Genomic DNA, 21,518 nt, shown 5'->3' with positions numbered 1-21,518 from the left:
CTGTATACTTTTCGGCCATTTGAAAATAGCAGATCTACAAGAACACTTTGTGAGCTTGTAGATCTGCTATTTTTATCCATTTTCTACATTTGAATTCAAACTTGTGAAATGGGACATTCTGCATAATGAGTACTTTCTACTTTTGGTACTTTAATTACATTTTTAAACCAATACTTTTGTACTTTTACTCAAGTAAATGTTTAATTCCGGACTTTTACTTGTAACAGAGTATTTCTACACTGGAGTATTGATACTTTTACTTAAGTAGAAAAATGTGAGTATTTTTCCACCACTGGTCGCAATGCTCTAAGATGATATCTCTCTCTCTGTCTCTCTGTCTCTCTCTCTCTCTCTCTCTCTCTCTCTCTCTCTCTCTCTCTCTCTCTCTCTCTCTCTCTCTCTCTCAGCTCCCTCAGTGCAGCAGAGGACACAGTTGGAGGAGCTACGGAAATTTGGCAAAGAGTTCCGGGTAAGAGGATCAGATAGCCTCGTGTTAACCAGACCATCAGAGATCTCTGCCTACTGACACATCTAGTGACCTCTGAACTCAACATCGTTGCTAGCACAGCAGCGAGAATGGCCGCTAATGCTAATGAAACCCAGACCAGTGTTTCCCAAATTATGTTATGGGGAGGGGGGGGGGGGGTCCCCAGGTGATAAGATTAACGTGCAACATTGTTTTCTCACTCGACAGTAAACAAACTAACATACAGTATAAGTGTATACAGTAGTGATGTGCAGGTCGGGTTTTTTCATGACCCGCCCCGCCACGGAACCCAACCCGCCTCAACCCGTTCCGCGAACCCATACATAAATCTATGGCTCAACCCGCCCCGCGACCCGCGGTGGGGAAAAAAAGATAATCATCATCATAATAGCTCAGATTTATATAGTGCTCTTTTAAGTACCCAAAGTCGCTTTAAATGTCTACAGTAGCACAACATTGTCATGGGCTAGATAAACAAGCATGTTGTTGCTTTTTTGCGTGTGCGAGCGGCTGACCCGCTCACCCGCAGCCCGCATAATTGCCTCTGAAATCCTGACTTGACCCACCCGCGCCGCGGGTCGGCCCGCTCATCCCTAGTATACAGTGTATCTGTATATTTTAGGCATGTAACGATTTATCGTAAATCGATTTAAATTGATTCAAACGGGTGACAATTTAAATCTATTTAATAAAAAATGTATCGTGATGTGAAAAATAGCCAGAAGAAACATTTGGACAGGTGGAAAACTTTAGTTAAACTTGCAGAGTAACGCATTACTTTACCTGGTTTACATCTTCTGATAGTTGTACTTGAATGTTGACATGAAATAATAATCCTGATTAGTGTTCATTAGCACAAGCGTGAAAAAATCTAAGTACAGCGTGTAGCGACGCTGCTGGTAAACACACGCTGAAAGGCTAGGATCAAGATACCAAGGATTCGACAGTGATGTCACTGTTATGCAACACGGAAGTAGCACGGACGTACGCCATTATGTTCGAAGCTGGTTATAAAGATACCAAGGATTCGTCAGTGATGTCACTGACATGTGAAAAGACATGTGCAAAAGAAAATACAGGATCTTTTTCAGTCATTTGCTACTGTATTGAAAAGAGGATAAGAGAAAACAGTATTGTAAAAAAAAAAGAGAGAGAGAGAAGAAAACACTGGCTTTGTGTAAGAGAAATAAATGATTTTTTTTTTTTTTCGGTCATTTGTCTGGAAAATATTTTTTGTTAAAGAAAATCGTGAAAAATTGTATTGTGAACCTAATATCGTGATTCGAATCGTATCGTGAGTTGAGTGAATCGTTACATGCCTAGTATATCTCTAAAGCTTCTCCTTATGGGAGCACAGTTCTCAACATTACTGCATTTTGTGTTCAGCCGAGTGCTCTTTTTTACATAGACATATTATCCGATAAATCGTTATGAAAAGTAAAATACCAATAATTACCAAATAATGTCTTCTCTGTGCTTCTGTTCACAAGACCCATTTCAAGTAAGGATGTTTAGAAAGTATCGATTGTTTGGTCCATAAATATCAAATATCACTTTTAGGTCTCATTGAGCTTAAGAGCTCTATTGTGGTTTTAATTGTTTTAAACTTGTAGGGATTAGGAAACATAATGAAAGAATTGTAACTGTCATATCGCCTCTGTCAGGTGGAAACCTGTCCAAAGCCGTTCCTTTTTAGCGGCGCTAGCCGCTCTATACCTTTAGGTATAGAGCGGATATTAGCCCTCTATACCTGGCTTTTGCGTCAACGTTCTGATTGGTCAGGCTCGCCAAGGTTCTGATTGGTCAGGTCCGTCAACGTTCTGATTGGTCAGGTCCGTCAACGTTCTGATTGGTCACTATTCATGACATCACTATGTTACTATTCATGACATCACTATGATGTCATGAATGTAGAATTAGATGTCTCTATACCTCTCTATACCTTTAGGTTATTAGCCCTCTATACCTGGCTTTTGCGTCAACGTTCTGATTGGTCAGGCTCGCCAAGGTTCTGATTGGTCAGGTCCGTCAACGTTCTGATTGGTCAGGTCCGTCAACGTTCTGATTGGTCACTATTCATTCAAAAATATTTAAAAATAATAATAAAAAATAAAATGGTGAAAATACGCTCTATGCACAGCAGCCATATTGGAAAGAAATTGGGCCTCTTCTTACTTCCTTCACAGGTGTCACAGGGTTCCATTTGTACACTCTCAGAGTTATGGGGGTCCTTGAAAATAAGACAACCACTATGCCACACTAAATGGAACAAAGCCTTAGTATCATTGGTAACATCCGTGAAGGAAGTAAGAAGGGGCCCAATTAATTCCCAATATGGCTGCTGTGCACATAGACATATAAAGGTAGACGCCTCCTCTGGCTCTGAAGCGTCTGTATGGCGGACGCGCTTCCGCTTCCGGGGGGGCAGCTGTGTGCGTCACAGAAGGGGGCGTTCAGTAGGCCAATCAGAGGCAGGTGGGGGCGGGACAACTAGATTCTGACAAGTCCTGGAAAAGACGCGCTGTGGTTGGCCAGTAGTCAAGACGCTGTGATTGGCCAGTGCCCGTTTCCCCCGGAAAAATGGCGGCCACCATACCAAACAGGTCGCTCCAACGAACTGCAGAGGCCAATGAGGTATCTAGGTTTCTATATCTATGGCTGTGCATAGAGCCTATTCACCTGTTTCCTAGGCTGTGTGCTTTCCACTTCCTGTCGATTTGATCCAATGAAATCCAATGAAACTGGTCAGATGACCAATGATATCCAATGAAATCGACAGGAAGTGGAAAACACACAGCCTAGGAAACAGGTGAATAGCGAATCCAGAAGCTCACAACGCCTCGTTGTGAGCTTGTGGATTGGCTATTTTCACTAAATTTGTGTGACACTCTTGTCATAAATGTACGAAAAAACACAAAAAGTTAAAATATGGAGGCAAGAGGTTTCTATCCGACAGCAACGATAATACTTAATAGTTACTAATTCTCTCTCTCTCTCTCTCTCTCTCTCTCTCTCTATCTCTCTCTCTCCCTCTCTCTCTCTCTCTCTCCCCCTCAGCTCCAGCCCAGCTCCAGCTCGTCCTCATCAGCTCACCTCGCCAGTTTAGAATCGTCCTCGCCGGCCGGCGGTGGTGGCGTCGGCGCCGCCCCCCAGCCGGGGGACTCCGCCTCGGCGGTCACCAAACCCGCCCAGGAGCAGCAAACACCGGAGGCGGTGTCGTCCTCCTCTGCTGCTACGCCCACCCCTACCACCCCCACCTCCACGCCAGGTGCAACTATAGATCATTTATAGAAATGTTTATATTTATATACCGTTGCTGTCGGGCAGAAACCTCTTTTTACTTTTTTATAAAAAGTATTAACTGTCCCCCCCCCCCACACACACACCAGGTGTCCCCCAGTCTGCGGGACCAGACAGGCAATCCGCCGGGACGCCTCAGCCGCCCGGCGCCGGGACCCTCGCCACCGAGGACCCCTGCAGGCCGGACAGCGTTGAGCGCGCCAACAACTCGCCAGTGGCCGTGGTGTAAGTCACTGTCTCTCAAACTTGTTCAAAGTCAAGGACCACCCGAATTGATACGTATTTTGGCCGCGGACCCCCCATCTGAAAATCTTTTTTTTGTGCCAGGGACCCCCTTAAGAGAAGATCTATGTTAAAAAAAGAATCAAAATTACTCAAAAGTTTCCAGATATTTTCGATATTATTCAAAAATCTTCAAAAATAGCAGAGGTACAAGCTGTGAGCTTGTAGATCTGCTATTTTTGAATAGCCAACGTATAAATGGTATAAGTGGTTAAAAAGATTGTGACGCTGTATTAACTACCTTTGCTGGGGACCATCGTGGAACACACCCCCCACCCCCCCCCCCCCCCAGCTAAATGATTGATAGTTAAGAACCAAATGGACCCTTACGGGTGTGTAACTCTGAGAGTGTACAAGTAGAACCGAATGGACCGGTTCAATTAGGGTTGCACGATTATGGCCAAGATGATTATCACGATTACGATGATCAATATCGAGATCAGAGGGATTACTCTTCACGATTATTCATTTACTTTACATTTAATTGTTCTGTCACATAAACGTAGCACTGCTTTCACCCAAAAAAATCTGCTGTACATTCCTCCTAATGTACACATTTGTTTATCAAAAAAAAAAAATTTGGTCGCGCTTACTTTTTTAAATTCTGTTCATCTCAGAATGAATACCCAAAAACGTGTGTATTTTTAATATATTTTTTGGAAAATATTAGAAGGACAATATCAGTCACCAGAACCAAGGACGTGTGTTTTCATTGAATCTAACATGGGGAAAATGGAGTTAGAAGTTACAATGGGTTTATGTAAGAAGGGGGCGTGTCTGATAACATGAAAATCAAATCTAATCTAAATACTGAATCAAGCATCTTAAAAACTTTGAAAGTCTGGGGTGTTCACAAAAGCCAGAGTAGACGTTAAAATGACCCCAAACATGTTTGAAAGTGAAATGTCCCTTTAAGTACTGAGGGCTATGTCCCGCTGGGGTCTGTACCATGGCCCCCTCCTTTATTTCACTCTACACCAAGCTTCTTCTTCAAAAATAGTCCATCTACGAGCTCACACATCCTAACACGTTGTGAGCGCATTGTCAGCTTGTGAGATATGTTTATATAATTATTTTTAAAACCTCTTCAGACGCCTTAATCCAGCATACTTTTTTCTTTCAACTTTTCTGTTTACATTTTTTTTTTGTGTCTTTTTTTGTTGTTGATTTAATTAAGTTATCTGTATTGTTTTGTACAGCGTGTTTTAGCACCTAGAAAAATGCTCTACAAGTATGATGATTTATTTATGTAGCCTATGTATTTTTGTAATGTATTTATTATCATTATAACCTATAACCTGTGTATTTTTGTAATGTATTTATTATCATTATAACCTATAACCTCCACAACTCTTTTCATACTTACAGGCAGGTGAAGAACTCAACATTAAATCCCAACGCCAAAGAATTCCTTCCCGTCAAAGGACCCACTGTCTCGGTCAGTCTCTCTCTCTCTCTCTCTCTCTCTCTCTCTCTCTCTCTCTCTCTCTCTCTCTCTCTCTCTCTCTCTCTCACTCACTCACTCACTCACTCACTCACTCACTCACTCACTCACTCACTCACTCACTCACTCACTCACTCACGCACACACCTTTCAACAAACTCTCTTTTTTTTCCTCACCTTTTTTTTCCCCCCAGTAGAACACGTCTCAAACCATTGACATAGAAACCTAGATACCTCATTGGCCTCTGCAGTTCATTGGAGAGACCTGTTTCGCATGGTGGCCGCCATATTTCCAGGGGGGCACGGGTACTGGCCAATCACAGCGTGTTGACTACTGGCCAATCACAGCGCGTCTTTTCCAGGTCTTGTCAGATTCTAGTTGTCCCGCCCCCACCTGCCTCTGATTGGCCTACTGAACGCCCCCTTCTGTGACGCACGCGGACATTTCCAGCTGCCCCCCCCCCCCCCGGAAGCGGAAGCGCGCCCGCCATGCAGACGCCTCAGAGCCAGAGGAGGCGTCTACCTTTATATGTCTATGTGCACAGCAGCCATATTGGGAATTAATTGTTTCCCTTCTTACTTCCTTCACGGGTGTTACCAATGATACTAATTAAGGCTCTGTTCCATTTAGTGTGGCATAGTGGTTGTCTTATTTTCAAGGACCCCCATAACTCTGAGAGTGACCCGTAAGGGTCCATTTGGTTACATGAGTACACTCTCAGAGTTACACACCCACCATAAGGGGCCATTTGGGAACCAAAATGGAGTGTTTCTAGTGAGCCAACATGCACGATATCAGCACCCTGACCAGAATGGAACAGAGCCTTCATTAGTATGATTGGTAACACCTGTGAAAGTAAGAAGAGGCCCAATTTCCCGCCATACAGACGCTTCAGAGCCAGAGGAGGCGTCTACGTTTATATGTCTATGTCTCAAACGCTTGTCTAACAGCCATTGTTTTTTTTCCCCCCACAGAAGCCTGCTCCGACGCCCACCCCCCCGCGGCCCACCCCTCCCAGCCCGTCAGTGGTGCTCCCTCCCCCTCCTCCCCCCACACAGGGTGGTGGGGGCGGCCAGCTTGGCGGGGGGGTGGGGGCCATCTACAGCACCCAGCCCGGACCCTACCTGTCCTACGTGTTCAACCCCAACTCCATGCAGGGACACGCTGTCCAGGTATACAGTACCACGCCGTCGTAAAAAACAGCAGTGTGAAGTAACTTAAGTACATTTACTCCAGCACTGTACTTGTTTTGAGGTATTTTTGACTTTACTGGAGTGTTTACAGTTTTTCAGTGCTTTTACTTCTACTCCACTACATCTCAGAGGCAAATATTATACTTTTACTCCACTACAATTATTTGAAAACTTTAGTTACTAGTGACTTTGTAAATTTGGATTATTATTACAAAACATACATTAACCACTTCAGCTCTGTATAAATAGTGTAGTTTAAATGAGTAGTTCACCCCGGTCATCAAGGTATTGGCTTAGGAATGCAACAAAAACAAAAACAAAATCTCCATGAATTTAAGGCTTCATGAGGTGTGCAATTGAATAGAAAATAAATAATTGTTTTGGGTGAACTACTCCTTTTAAATGTTTTTGCATGGTGGATGTGTGAGCTGTTGACTTGATGGTGTCATTATCGTGTCGTTTCTCAGGCTCCTCAGATGTACCAGTACATGTCTACGGTCGCCCAGAGCAAATACCCCAGAGCTAAAGGTACACACACACACACACACACACACACACACACACACACACACACACACACACACTTTTTTCACAGAACCAGAGATCAGAAGATGTGCTGCTCCATTCACTCCCTGGTTAACTTATTGCTTAAAAATAATCTCGGCTACTGTGTACTTTTTTTTTACACGATATATTTTTGGCAAAACGTGCTATTTTCAATTTGCCACAACTATGGTACTATGGAACGTATTAGCTCTATCGGATAATTTTTTGCCCCCCATTCTACGAGACCCCTGTGTGTGTAATGAGGGGATCACCGTGCGGATAGCATTCAAAGAAAATATTCCATGATTTTTTGGTTAAAAAAATACACTATTACTCTGGCAGTTAAAGAGTTAAGAAAGTTAGATCTCACCAAGAATAAAAATAAAAACACACGGCACACGGGCTATACGGCTGGGGTTGGCTCGTTATGGAATTATGATTTTTTTCTACTGTACCACTCGTCCTAGGATATCATAACATTCAAAAAGGAAAGAAAACTCAAACAACGTCCCTGCCTCCCTCTTTCCCCGCTGTGTAGGTCCAGTGGTGGTGGGCCCTCGTCCGGACCACCACGCCACCCAGACGCAGGCCAACATGATGCAGGCGGCGGCCACGGCCGCGGGGGCTCCGCTGGTGGCCTCGCCCTACCAGCCCTACCTGCAGTACGGACAGGTCATCCAGGCCATGCCTCCGCACTACCACGGACAGGTCGGTCATAGCCTACTGGCAGACAACAGTGGTGTAAATGAGTGGTTTTCAACCTTTTTCGTGTCAAGGACCCCCAAATTGACACATATTAGCCCACAGACCCCCATTTGAAAAGATATGCCAGGGACTCAACCATTTTGATTTCATGGGGGTCCCAATCTACACTGTATCATCATCATTAGTGTTCGTTTAAAGGACGACTTCACCACGTTTCAACATATCTTCATATAATAGGTCCTCACTAATGCTCATGATAAAATGGTACCATTTTTTTCTAATCAGTCTGTGTCTCAGAGGAGGGCTGAAGACAGTTCAGAAACCCGTCTACCAGTGACATCATCGATGGGGAATCCAAGCTAATAGAAACTGCAGGCTTTGTATTCCTTGAAAGTTGCAATGCAATAATATATCCCATTGTTCTCGCCTTACTAAAAATCTGAATACAAAAATTGTAATCTTTTTGGAGAAAAAAAATCCTGCCTAACGATGATGTCACTGGTAGACGGGTTTCTGGACTGTCCACAGCCCTCCTATGAGACACAGACCAAGTAGATTTTTTTTTAATCATTTTATCATGAGCATTAGTGAGGACCTATTATATGAAGATAGGTTGAAAAGTGGTGAAGTCGTCCTTTAACTCTGAGAGTGTACAAATGGAATCAAATGGACCCGTTAGGGTCCATTTGATTCCATTTGTACACTCTCAGAGTTACAGACACATAAGGGTCCATTTGGTTCCTAACTATTAATTTGGCTGAGGACCCCCTGGAACCCCCTCAAGGACCACTGGTGGTCCCCGGACCACTGGTTGAAAACCACTGGTATAAAGTAACTTGAGTACATTTACTCAAGTTCTGTACTTAAAGGACAACTACGTTTTTTTTACAACCAAGGTTTATGTTTTAGCTTGCGAAAATTGCTTGAACTGTAGAAAGCAGTAACTTTAATTACAAACTAAAACATAAACCTTGGTTGTAAAAAAACTAAGTTGTCCTTTAAAGGGATATTTCACTTTTTCAAAATTGGGTAATTTTATCGTCAACTCAGGCTTTTGTGAGCCCCCCAGACAGGTTTTACGTTGCTTGATTCAGTATTTAGATATTTGATATTCATCTTACCAGACACGCCCCCTTCCTATACTATCCTATAAACCCATTATAACTTCAAACTCCATTTTAACATGTTAGATTCATCAAAAACACCTGTCCTTGGTTCTGGTGACTCATCCTGCCCTCCTTAAAGTTATGTAAAACACACGGTCTCCTCACATATTAGAAGGACAATATCAGTCACCAGAACCAAGGACGGGTGTTTCCGATTAATCTAACATTATGAAGAAGAAAAAATTGAAATGGAGTTTGAAGTTACAATGGGTTTGTATAGGAAGGGGGCGTGCCCGATAAAATTCATATCAAATATCTAAATACTGAATCAAGCAACTTAGAAACTGTCCGGGGTGCTCCCAAAAGCCTGAGTAGATGATAGAATTACCCACAATTTTTATATAGTGAAATATATATAGCAATTATTTGAAAACTTTAGTTACTAGTTACTTTGTAGGTTTTGATTATTATTACAAAACATACATTAACCACTTCAGCCGTGTATACATTTGGGCCATTTGAAAATAGCAGATCTACAAGCTCACAATGCGTCGCGATGCGACGCATTGTGAGCTTGTAAATCGTCTATTTTCAAAAGATTTTTCATACATTTTGAACTTGAAAATGGGACATTCTGCACAATGAGTACTTTTACTTTTGGTACTTTGGTGCCGAAACTTTTGTTCTTTTACTCAAGTAAAAGTACAAAAGTAGGAGTATCAAGGGCAGTATAGACGAATCCACAGACGCGCTGCCTGTAGGCAGCCATAGCTGCGGTGTCGCGGTGCCGTGGTGCGGACACATACAGGCAGCGCATCTGTGGATTCGTCTATATATCCAGTTACTGTTGGACAATCAAGAAAATCGAAAACTATGGGCATTTTGTCTATACATTTTTTTTAAGTTTGTTTCAGTTAGTCTAGTAAACAAAATACAGTATTATAGTTCTTATTATACTTTTTAGTTGTTGTACTTTTGTTAGTTTTCGTTGTTTCGTTAGTTTTTGTTAACTATAATAACCTTGATATTTTTCATTTTATTTTTAAACATTTTTATTGCCATTCATATTCATTGACAGGCAATTTATGTCACATTGCAAAAAAATGCATTCAAACAAGTGTAAAGAAAAAACAAAACTTTTTTTTCATATTTTAGATTTTTGAACATTCTTTCATGTATTGCTCTTGCAGCCCATGTACTCCATGCTGCAGGGGGGAGGGGCCAGGATGCTGACGTCCCCCCCTCAGGCCATGGGGGCCCCCGGCCCCCACCAGTACCCCGGCCAGCAGGCCGAGGGGCCTCCAGGACCACAACAGGCCATGTATGGTAAGCAGGGAGGGGGGGGGGGAGGGGGCTACTTCTAGAAAACAACGTCTAGGAAAAGTGTCTCTCAACCTGTGGGTCACATGATGGGGGGGGGGCTCTATTCACAGCAGCCATATTATGAAGACATTCACAGGTGTTACCAATGATACTAATGAAGGCTCTGTTCCATTCTGGTCAAAAAGAGTCAGGGTGCTGATATTGTGCGTGTTGGCTCACTGGAAACACTCCCAAATGGCCCTTTACGGGTGTGTAACAAATGGAACCAAATGGACCCTTACGGGTCCATTTGGTTCCATTTGTACACTCTCAGAGTTAGGGGGGTCGTGGAAACCACTGTGCTACACTAAATGGAACAGAGCCTTCATTAGTATCATTGGTAACACCTGTGAATGTCTTCATAATATGGCTGCTGTGAATAGAGCCTATTTAACCCATTAACTCATCCAGTACCAGACTTATTTCTGGCTGTGTTTGCCCAGTGCCAGAGATTTTTTCGATTTTTCTTGGATTTTCAAGTAGTCACAGAATATTTATATGATCCATCCCCTGATGGGTGCTAATCACTGAGGGTTGCACTGTGTGGTTTCACAAATGTCAACGAGGTCATCGCGACCTCGTTGACATTAATTGTATGCCTTTGAAAATAACATGTCTAGTAGTGATGCGAGGGTTGACGCGTAACCCGCGGGCCCCGCGCGGGTGGGTCGAGTCAGAATTTCAGAGGCAATTATGCGGGCTGCGGGTGAGCGGGTCAGCTGCTCTCACACGCAAAAAATAAATAAAAAATCACATGCTCTTGTTTTGTCTTTATTCCTAATAAGAATAAGAATAATAACAATACACCAGTTTGAATACACTTGGGGATTATTTTCTAACCATGATTTTACAGAATTATAGGTACGACCCGCAAACTCAACCCGGCCCGCTGGTCGCGGGCCGAGTTGAGCCATAGATTTATATATGGGTTCGCGGGGCGGGTTGAGGCGGGTTGGGTTCCGTGGCGGGGCGGGGCGGGGCGGGTCATGAAAAAAACCAACCCGCGCATCACTAATGTCTAGGCCATAAATAAAAGGTTTTAAAAAAGAAGAAGGAAGGGACAGATGGATCACCGTGCCAAAAAACATGGCTCCCCGTCCGCTCCCGTTCTATCTCCTTGATACAACCTCCGTATCTCCTTAACTTTTTACAGTGGGGAAAACAAGTCATTTTCGATGGGCGATTACTCCGTAATGGCGACTCGCGTGAGAGATGTTTTTGTTCCAGGCGTTAGCCAGGACCATCGATCGTCGTACACCCATCCATTGTTTTAATACAACGCTGGCACCCGTTGTGTTAAGTAATAAGTTAACCAAGAAGTGAATGGAGCAGCAAATCTTCGGATCAAGATATCTTGGTTTCTGAACGTTTTTCCTAAACGTGTTTGTCAAAAAGAGACGTCAAAAGACGACATTGGCACTCTGGGCTTACTAAAAAACAGCCGTCAATAAGCTTGTAAATCTATTTTTTTTTTTTTAAATCATGAAAATTTGTGCAAATCTTTGAATATATATATTTTCATATTTTTACCTCAAATCTTTGCTTCTGGGGGATTCTACAAATGTCTTCTGTCTTCAAATATCAGAGGTTCTCAAACTTTTTTCACAGGGACCCACGCAATTACATGTATTTGGACCCCCACAAATATTTTGTTCAAAGGACCCTCCAGAAGCAAAGATTTGAGTTAAAAATGTATACATTCAAAGATTTGCACACATTTTCACGACTTTTTTCCAAAAATAGCAGCTTGTATATCTGTTATTTTTTGATAGCCCAAAGAAATCTAAAAATGACACACAGATGCGTTCCCGGTCTCAATGGGTTAACGACTTTTAAGACCTTTTTTATGTTATATTATCAATAACATTTTACTGGTTTAGCCAATTATTTGAGAGGGCCCACTTTGCAATAACCTCGCGGGTGGCATGTTCTAACTCTGCTCCCTCCTCCTCCTCCTCTCTCGGTGGTCCACAGCCCCGCACGCCTTCTCTCAACACTCGGGGTCCATGCACCACCCGCAGCCCCCCAGCACGCCCACAGGGAGCCAACCCCAACCCCAGCACACAGCTCCTAGTCCCGGACATGCACAGGTGAGAGAAAAGTTGACATGAAAAAGTTCTCAAACTTTTTCATGTCAAGGACCCCCAAATTGATATGTACAGTATATGGATATGTACCGCTAGGCCAGCGGTCCGGGCCCCTGATGCACATTTAACCACAATCTATTATTTATTTTTTTATTATTTTTTTTGTTAAATTTTTATCCCACAATTTTGTAACCCATTTTTTCACCCAGTGCCAATTGTCTAATAAGTAATCCTGGGCGCTGCACTCCCTCTGCCAGCCTAGGGAGAGCCTAGAGCCGAGCTCATGCCCATGCCGTTGTTCCAACCAGTTCCTTTCCCCTCCATCAGGCGCCCCGGCTGACCAGGGGGAGGCAGTATAGAGACCAGGATTACTGCATGTTTTTGTGAGGGTAGCTACCCTAGTTATAGGGGACACGGGGAGAACATGCAAACTCCACACAGAAAGGCCCTTTCACCAACCCCACCTAGGGTATGAGCACTGATGACCTTCTAGCTGTGAGGCGACAGGGCTACCGACTGCGCCACCGTGTGCCCCCCAACCACAATCTATTCTATTCACTAGGCTGTGTGTTTTCCACTTCCTGTCGGATTTCATTGGATATCATTAGTCATCTGACCAGTTTCATTGGATTTCATTGGATCAAATCGACAGGAAGTGGAAGACACACAGGACGTGGAAAGCCTAGGAAACAGGTGAATAGACGAATCCACAGACGCGCTGCCTGTAGGCAGCCATAGCTGCAGTGTCAACGCTCCGTACCGTGACACCGCAGCAATGGCCGCCTACAGGCAGCGCGTCTGTGGATTCGTCTATACATAGGCTGAATAGCCAATAGCCAAAGTATTAAAAGGTTAAAGTGGTTAAAATTATTGTGATGCTATATTAACACATTTTGCTGGGGACCCCCTGGAACCCCGCCCCCCAAGGACCCCTGGGGGTCCCCGGACCCCACCTTGCGAACCAATGGTCTAGAGCAGTGGTTTTCAACCAGTGGTCCAGGGACCACCAGTGGTCAAGCTCATAGCGCGGCACAGAGTGCCGTGCTATGAGCTTGTAGATCTGCTATTTTTGAAAAATCGTGAGAAAAAGTGTGCATATCTTTGAATATTTCTATTTTTTAAAGTGAAAATGAACTGGTATCTTTGCTTCTGGGGGGTCCCTGGCACAAAACATTTTCAAATGGGGGTCCGCGGCAAAATGTATATCAATTTAGGGGTCCGCGGCATGAAAAAGGTTGAAAAAAACACTGCTCTAGACTATAGGGTTTAAGTGGTTTAACTTGATCAGAGTTGATTGTCGTGGTTCTCGCTCCCGTAACTTTGCTCCTAACATTGCCTCTGTTCCCCTATACAGTCGGGTCAGGGGGTTCCTCAGCCTCAGTCCATGTACCACTCTGGTGGTCTGTCAGCCTCCTCTCCTCCTAACCTCCCCCTGGGCCACGGCTCCCCGCAGGCCTCCTACCCCATGCAGAGCTACAGCCTGCAGGCACACCAGCACATGGCGGCTCACGGATTCCCCTCCATCAGCCAGCTGACACAGGTACAAGCAAGACTGACATTTACAATGTCATTTACAGGGTGGCTACCGATATTATGAAGAAAAAGACTGCATCTGTGTGTGTGTGTGTAAGTCGCTTTGGATAAAAGCGTCTGCTAAATGACTGTAATGTAATGTAATGTGTGTGTGTGTGTGCGTGCGTGCGTGTGTGCGTTCGTGCGTGCGAAATCTGACACCACTGTGCTCTGCCATGTCTCTCTCTCTCTCTCCTAAATAAACCCCTAACAGTACTGTTGTTGTTAGGGTCATATTATGGTCACTGATGGACAGTAAACTAAATACATTCATTTGAGTGCTGTACTGTGACGGGAGCTGCTGTTCTTTTCCATGTTTCCTTCAGCAAATTATTGAATATATATGTCAGTCGTTTCTTTGTTTATTGAAGTTATTCGTCATATCTGCCTTGTGAGATTATTCTTTTTTTTTATAAAGCCTGAAAGGAAAACATAAATGTACTTTGATATGTTCCAATGTTCAAGGCCAAAACCACAATTAAATCGGGACAGGGCAATCCGCCCTCTAGATATATTCTAACTCTTATGGGTTTAAGTGGTTAAACGTCAAGTAAAAATGGTAACGACCCTAACTGTCCCCTCCTCCTCCTCCCTCTAAGGCCCACGTAGCGGCGGGGATGTCGGGCCCTCACCACCACCACGCCGCCGGCCCCCACGGCCCCCCGCCCCAGCAGGTCATGCTCCACTATGCCGCCGCCGCTCCCCAGCAGGGCGGCGCCGGCGCGCCTCAGCACGGCCCCCCGCCACAGCAGGGCACACACCAACACTACTACATAGGACACCCACAAGGTACACACACACACACACACACACACACACACACACACACACACACACACACACACACACACAAATCGGTGGTGCAGATTACACTTTTTTCATAGATTTCATAGATAGCTCCATAAGCTCTATTCACAGCAGCCATATTATGAAGACATTCACAGGTGTTACCAATGATACTAATGAAGGCTCTGTTCCATTCTGGTCAAACAGAGTCAGGGTGCTGATATTGTGCATGTTGACTCACTGGAAACACTCTGTTACACCAGTGGGTCTAAAGTTGGGGTCCAGGGACCCTCATGGGCTTCCAAATGGCCCCTTATGGGTGTAACTCTCAGAGTTATGGGGGTCGTGGAAACCACTGTGCTACACTAAATGGAACAGAGCCTTCATTAGTATCATTGTTAACACCTGTGAAGGAAGTGATAATATGGCTGCTGTGCATAGAGCCTATTGACTAGCATCGGTGTTGTGTAAATAGTGTTTTGTTTATTTCATACATTTTAACCACTGAACACTTAGTAAACTTGACCTTTCCCTGTCCCTCCCTGTCTCTCCAGCTTTTTGGAAAACAGAAAATACCCTTTAATGGCAGCCAGGATACCAATTTTGTCCGATACTATCAAGAGATAGACCTCGATCTCCGGGCTTTTATTTTCCTTCGCGTTTTGCTCAAAAAGAAAGCCTGGACCTAGCTGTTGAAATTTCTGGCATAGGAAGTGGGAGTCAAACTGTAACACTTTAACACAGTTTTTTTTAAAGGGTTTTCTCTCCTTATTGGCTGAAATTGGCAAAACCACCTGAAAATGTATTTTGTATTTATTAAAGAGCAGGACAGACAAACAGTTAAAGAGCAGGACAGACAAACAGTTAAAGAGCAGGACAGACAAACACTGTAGTATAGCAATGATTACTATCACAATATAGAGCTTTAAAATGTTTAACAAAAAAAAAAGTGTTTTTTTAACCAAAGCATATCACTTACGTCACATTTTAAAGGTAACATTGTGTTCTTCCAGCTCTCCAGGTGCAGGCTCACCCCAGCCAGCAGCTGTCCTTCCACCCCGCCGGAAACTGAACCCTTTCCTGGAGGGGGGTCTCGCCATCGACCCACCCACCCAGGCCCCCTCAGCAACCACTATGGAGTCTTTTTAGCAGGCTTTTCCGAGGGACCCCTTCAAGTTGGAATCCTACCAGAATAACAAGCTCACCCCACCCCCCCCCCTCCCCCCACCCTCCCTAAACGTCACACCCATGTTCATCACATTCCCCACCCCCCCCACCCCAACACTACAAAAGTAGTTCTAATGTATTCTTTTTTTTAAGAACCCCCCTAGTCTGGGGGGCCGGGCGAACATTCGGCGGGAAAAACGGCCGACGGACAAGCTCACCACGCGGAACGCGTGGTGAGCTTGTCCGTCGGCCGTTTTTTTCCGCCGAAGATTATTTAAGCGCTGTAGCGAATAACAGGAGAGGCCCCCGAGCATACAGCCCAGGGGGAACTCCACCAGGTCGACTAAGTACATAGGGTTTTTTTAAGTAACGGAAAAGGAGGGGAGCGAGGCGGTATCGGAGAATGATTTTTTTTTGTTTTGGAATTCCACGATGAAGACGATTCGTAAGACGTGTGAACACAGACTGTTTTTCTTCCGCGGAGGTAGCGGGGTTGAAAAGAGGGTGAAACCCCGGGATGAAATGTGATTTCTAAACTTCTGGACTGGCTACAGCGATGATATCAATTCCTCCCTCTCCTCTCCCTTTTTTTTTAGCAAGCGACGCCACACTACAGATGAAATGATTTGAAAAGATCAAAAAAAGCATTAAGAAAAAAGAAAAAAACGAATAAAAACAAAACGTTTTCAATTCATTCTCAAGCTGTGTCCCCGGTGAGTTTCTTAACTCTCAGTGCTTTGTTTAAAGTTTATAGTCATACGGCGTGCAACCTTTTCAATTAAACAAAAGTTTTGTTTTTGATATAATCTTTCATTGCTTTGTTTTTCACAATAACCATTCTACATGAACACAATTTTTTTGTGTCTCACACAAAAATGATCCGGAAATGTATTTATTCATGTACTGTATTTTTAAGTTTTTAAAGACTACTAAAGACTACTTACACAGTATGACTTAAACTTCTGGATTTCATAGGTTTAGGTTGAATTTGAGCATACTCCAGTATAGCTACATTTAAAGGAATTTCTCAGATTCTCTCCCAAAACAAAATGAAGGGTTAATTAAGAATAAGAACCAATAGAACACGTTACCATCAGGGACGTGCTGGCCACTGGGTAATTTGGGACAATTCCGCACCATTCCAGGCCGACCAAGCCGACCTTAAACCCCCCCCCCCCCCCCCCCCTTTTTTTTTCCCCCTTCACTTTTTGGGTCTGGGCGGCCCACAAAGTAAATATAACTCATGTAATTGGCCCACTGGCTTGTCTCTCATCTGAAATGGCCAATCCTTAAGTAGCACCGGCCCACATTACCTCCAGTATTTTATCATTATTGTACATTTTTCAGTATTTTGTTAGTATTTGGGACCTCGCCGCACGGCCGGAGGCCAAAAAAAACTCCACTCCACTACAATTATTTGAAAACTTACTAGTTACTAGCTACTTTGTAGATTTTGATTATTATTACAAAATGAACCACTTCAGCCCTATATACATTTAGATCTACAAGCTCACAATGCGTATTTTCAAATTAAATTTATTTGAAAACTTGCGACATTCTGCAGAATTAGTACTTTCTACTTCTGATATATTTTGATGCCAATACTTTTGTACTTTTACTCAAGTACATTTTTTAATTCCGGACTTTTAACAGAGTATGTCTACATTTACTTAAGTAAGAAATGTGAGTACTTTTTTCCACCACTGATAATAACTATGACGACATGCTCAATATAGGGATGATGAAAGTGGTTCAGTCTGTCTATGTGTTCTATAAATATTTATTACACAGCATGGTAGAACGACTCATTATGATTAGTCAATCATGGCATTCTTTCTTGATAGCAGACCGCTGCTATGTATGAAGACAGTTGCTATGGACGCACCTGGATCCATCAATCAATCAATCCAAGGTACTTGGTTGCCGCCCTATTCAGCATGTAAGTCACGCGCACGTCGCTTAACACCTACACTAGGTCACATAATGGACAATTGATATGCATCTAGGCTCATTCCTATGTTAATTCACCTGGTGCGACACCCGACTGTTGGCAGTCTTTGTAAACTTTGTTGAGGTGTGAACTTAAGGGCTGTTTTTAATCAATGCGTGCTCCTGCTCAAAAGACTGGTGGGACGGCGTGTTACCGCGTGCAATGACCAATGCAACACTGACCGTAGAAGACAGGTAAACACCACATTGAGTGCCAGAATTAATTAATTAAGTCGGCCAGTGACGCCGTTTTTTCAGCATGTTTACTAACCTTTCAAGAGCCACAGAATATTTCGCTCTTACAGACAAGCCGACAACGGTATCGATCAGGGTCTAATGTTAAGTAATGTTTTTAGTTTTGCCGTTTGGACTTCGCTATTTACTGCAGTTACACAGCGCCAGTAAGCCTACTGTGTGCAAGGAAACATTACTGACAGCAGTCTGACAGCATGTTTTGAGAACAATGTCTATGAAAACAATCATACAGGCTACAACACACAATAAAGAAATCACCTTGAAATATTGCGCTGTTCATCCAAAGCGTCTGATCGGTGCTGTCACTATGAACATATGATGTTTCATATCGTCGGTGTCCAGCCGGGAACAGCTAACTCCATTTTCAGTTTTTTTTTCTTTTTTTCATAAATCGACGCTATTGAACACCCTTCACATCTGTGTAAAAAATCTAAACATTTGAACCAATGAAAAGTATTAAAAAGCGCCTCAGACGAAAACTCCTAACTCCATTGGATCCTCAAACTGTCCGTCAAAAACAAACAACTCCCCCCCTCTCCTCTACACGCGCAGTGAACGAGGAGGAACAACACGTAAACAGACTCCCCGTAGTCTGTTAAAACTATGCAGTGTACCTGTATCAAACAGCACTGACGCTAATGTTATGAAAACAAGTAATTATATTTCTAAAATCTATGAAGTGTTTAATGAGGAGAGCATTGTGATAAGAAGAAAGACGTTCATAGCATTTCTGTCGCGCTAGTGTTCTACTACCTCTTAGCAGAAGTTATTGTAATATTTAAAGTCCTGTTTATTGTTGTAGGCCTATATAATAAGTGTCATGAAGCATCAGGGCATTAATTCACACGTTGTTGTGATGCATTGTGAGCTTGGAGATCCATTGTTAGCTTTTGGGAATCTGTACCCTTTTGAAACCTCTCTCAGCAGCGAGCTACTGTTGTTTGGACACCTAACTCCATTTCAGCTTGATTTCTGCTCGTCTGAAACTTCTAACTCCACTCGCGCTGGGTAAAGTGTTGATTTACCCGCGATTTGGGTAAAGTGTTGATAATACAATGACACATGCAAGTATCTCACAATATATACAGTAACTATACCAACTTTGACGAGGTAGTATTGCTTTGTTTTAAAAATATAAGGTTTTCTTCATTTTCTGAAAAACGTATATTTTGTTTTTTCGTTTCCTGAACAATGAGCGTTTTGGAGTTAGCAGTTTCGGGCTGGACAGCAGAGATATTATATATCATCATGTTTAGACGCAACTTGAGGAACTATTCATAAGGTCAGTGGCAGCTTGATCGTGTGGTTGGTTATAGTGGACTAATACAGTGGTTCTCAAACTTTCATGCCAAGGACCCCTAAATGAAAGTGTATTGGGCCGCGGACCCCCCATCTGAAAAGATTGTGTGCCAGGGATCCCATACAAGATTTGTGGTGTTAAAAATGTCAACAATATTCAGACATTTTGAAAGAATGTCAAGATTGTTTGAAAATGGCTGACGTGTATATAGGGCCCTGGGGGTCCCTGGACCCCACTTTGAGAACCCATGCATTAGACAATGGACCACCATAACTCTCAAAGTTACAGCCACATAAGGGTCCATTTGGTTCCCAACTATCTATCATTTATCTGGGGACCCCCTGGAACCCTCTCAAGGACCCCTGGGGGTCCCCGGACCCCACTTTGAGAACCACTGGACTAATATATGCAAACTTGCCACAGTAGGAAGAGCAGTTGCAGTTACATAAACTTATGGTAGCATGCACAGGTCTACAAGCTCCACAGACGGATCTCTTAAAATGGGAACATGAATGGGCTCCTTGTAATGGGAGCCATTGGGAGGGATCCAGTAAAATGATTGCATTGCATTGCACTTGGACTTGAGTGGTCTCGTGGGGGAAGAGTCCCGAGTCCCTTGATCCGAGACCGAGACGAGTGCGAGTAAATTAAAATGCGGACTCGAGACTGAGACCGGACTCGAGTACTATAACCTTATCCTGAACTGAAAATGCTGTGGAGACCTCCGTTACTGAACAAACGCTATATATCAACGTGTACTATTTATTGAAATGTATTGAATTTATTTATTGAAATTTATTGAAAAATGTCTGGCCCAGGATGCAATCCTCTACGCCAGACTCAACACAATATGAATATTTTCTTTCAAATTGCGACATTCACAATTCACCACTACCCTGCAACCCACCCCACCCCACAAATACTCCGCAACCCACATGCAATCCCACATATAGAATATACATATACACGCATAATTCCATATTTTACATACAAAAAATTGAATCCCTTGGTTTGCAAGCCAGCCCTATAATTGTACAAAAAGTATTTTGATGACCAGAATTTGTCATGTCTATTCTTGAAGGTCTTCACTGAAGGAGCCTGGACCACTTCCTCTGGAAGTTTGTTCCATGCTCTTACAGCTCGAAGTGTAAAGAAATGCTTTCTCTTTTCAGAGTTACATTTTAGTGGTAATGGTTTTAGGGAATTCCCTATCAACTCGTATTATTATCCCAGAAGTGGACAACAGGCTTGGCTGTGAAGTGAACAGGTTTATAGACCTCAATCATATCTCCTCTGTGTCTTCTATATACTAACGTTGGTAACTGTAAATGTCCTAACCTTTCTTCATATGACAATTCTTTCAGACCTGGAATTAATTTAGTAGCCCTTCTCTGAACCTTCTCAATTTTCTCTATATTGATTTTGTAAGGACATCAGACTGAGCTTGCAAATTCAAGATGAGATCTCACCAAGGATTTGTATAATGGTATAAATAATCATTTACGTAAATTTAAAAAAAGGTCCTTCTAATTATCGCCAACATGGAGTTTACTTTTTTTTTTACTTTTTCAGATATGTGTGTTTGAAATTCTAATGAATTGTCAACCACAACACCTATATCCTTTTCTTCCTCTACTTGATGAATCAAAAACCTCCAACTCTATAGTTAGCCAAGTTGGTACTTATTTTCCCAATGTGTAATTGCTTACATTTGTCTGGATTTAATTTCAGTAACCACGGGCTTATTTCACGAAAGCAGAATTAGGGGTTAAGCCTGGATTTAACACATATCCTGGGGCCTGTTACTCAAAAGGTGAATAAACTAAGTCTGGACTTAAGCCAAATCCAGACTTGACAAAGTCGGGTCCATATAAGCCTCGTTTATTCCGTTCCTCAAAGCAAAGCCAGGCTGAAAAGGAGCGACTTTGTCGAGCTA

The 21,518-nt window shown here is 43.1% G+C and overlaps 1 protein-coding gene across 2 annotated transcripts in view; it reads left to right on the top strand.

The window, feature by feature from the left end:
• Nucleotides 1–16,211, top strand: part of LOC311055915 (ataxin-2-like protein) — a 30,380-nt gene extending 14,169 nt beyond the window's left edge. For both annotated transcript variants that reach the window (XM_084072181.1, XM_084072180.1), the window contains exons 13-24: nucleotides 408–469; nucleotides 3,545–3,755; nucleotides 3,877–4,012; nucleotides 5,438–5,507; nucleotides 6,489–6,686; nucleotides 7,175–7,235; nucleotides 7,792–7,961; nucleotides 10,255–10,390; nucleotides 12,401–12,516; nucleotides 13,868–14,053; nucleotides 14,685–14,874; nucleotides 15,885–16,211. In XM_084072181.1, coding sequence (XP_083928307.1) covers nucleotides 408–469; nucleotides 3,545–3,755; nucleotides 3,877–4,012; nucleotides 5,438–5,507; nucleotides 6,489–6,686; nucleotides 7,175–7,235; nucleotides 7,792–7,961; nucleotides 10,255–10,390; nucleotides 12,401–12,516; nucleotides 13,868–14,053; nucleotides 14,685–14,874; nucleotides 15,885–15,943 — 1,595 coding nt within the window. In that variant the 3' untranslated portion in view covers nucleotides 15,944–16,211. The remainder of the gene's footprint in view (nucleotides 1–407; nucleotides 470–3,544; nucleotides 3,756–3,876; nucleotides 4,013–5,437; nucleotides 5,508–6,488; nucleotides 6,687–7,174; nucleotides 7,236–7,791; nucleotides 7,962–10,254; nucleotides 10,391–12,400; nucleotides 12,517–13,867; nucleotides 14,054–14,684; nucleotides 14,875–15,884) is intronic.
• The last annotated feature ends 5,307 nt before the right edge of the window (nucleotides 16,212–21,518 follow it).

Source organism: Gymnoscopelus microlampas, assembly GCF_963454915.1.
Source record: "Gymnoscopelus microlampas genome assembly, chromosome: 11".
Lineage (NCBI taxonomy): Eukaryota > Metazoa > Chordata > Actinopteri > Myctophiformes > Myctophidae > Gymnoscopelus > Gymnoscopelus microlampas.
Note: the sequence above shows the minus strand (reverse complement) of the source record. Positions and strands in the feature narration are given on the sequence as shown.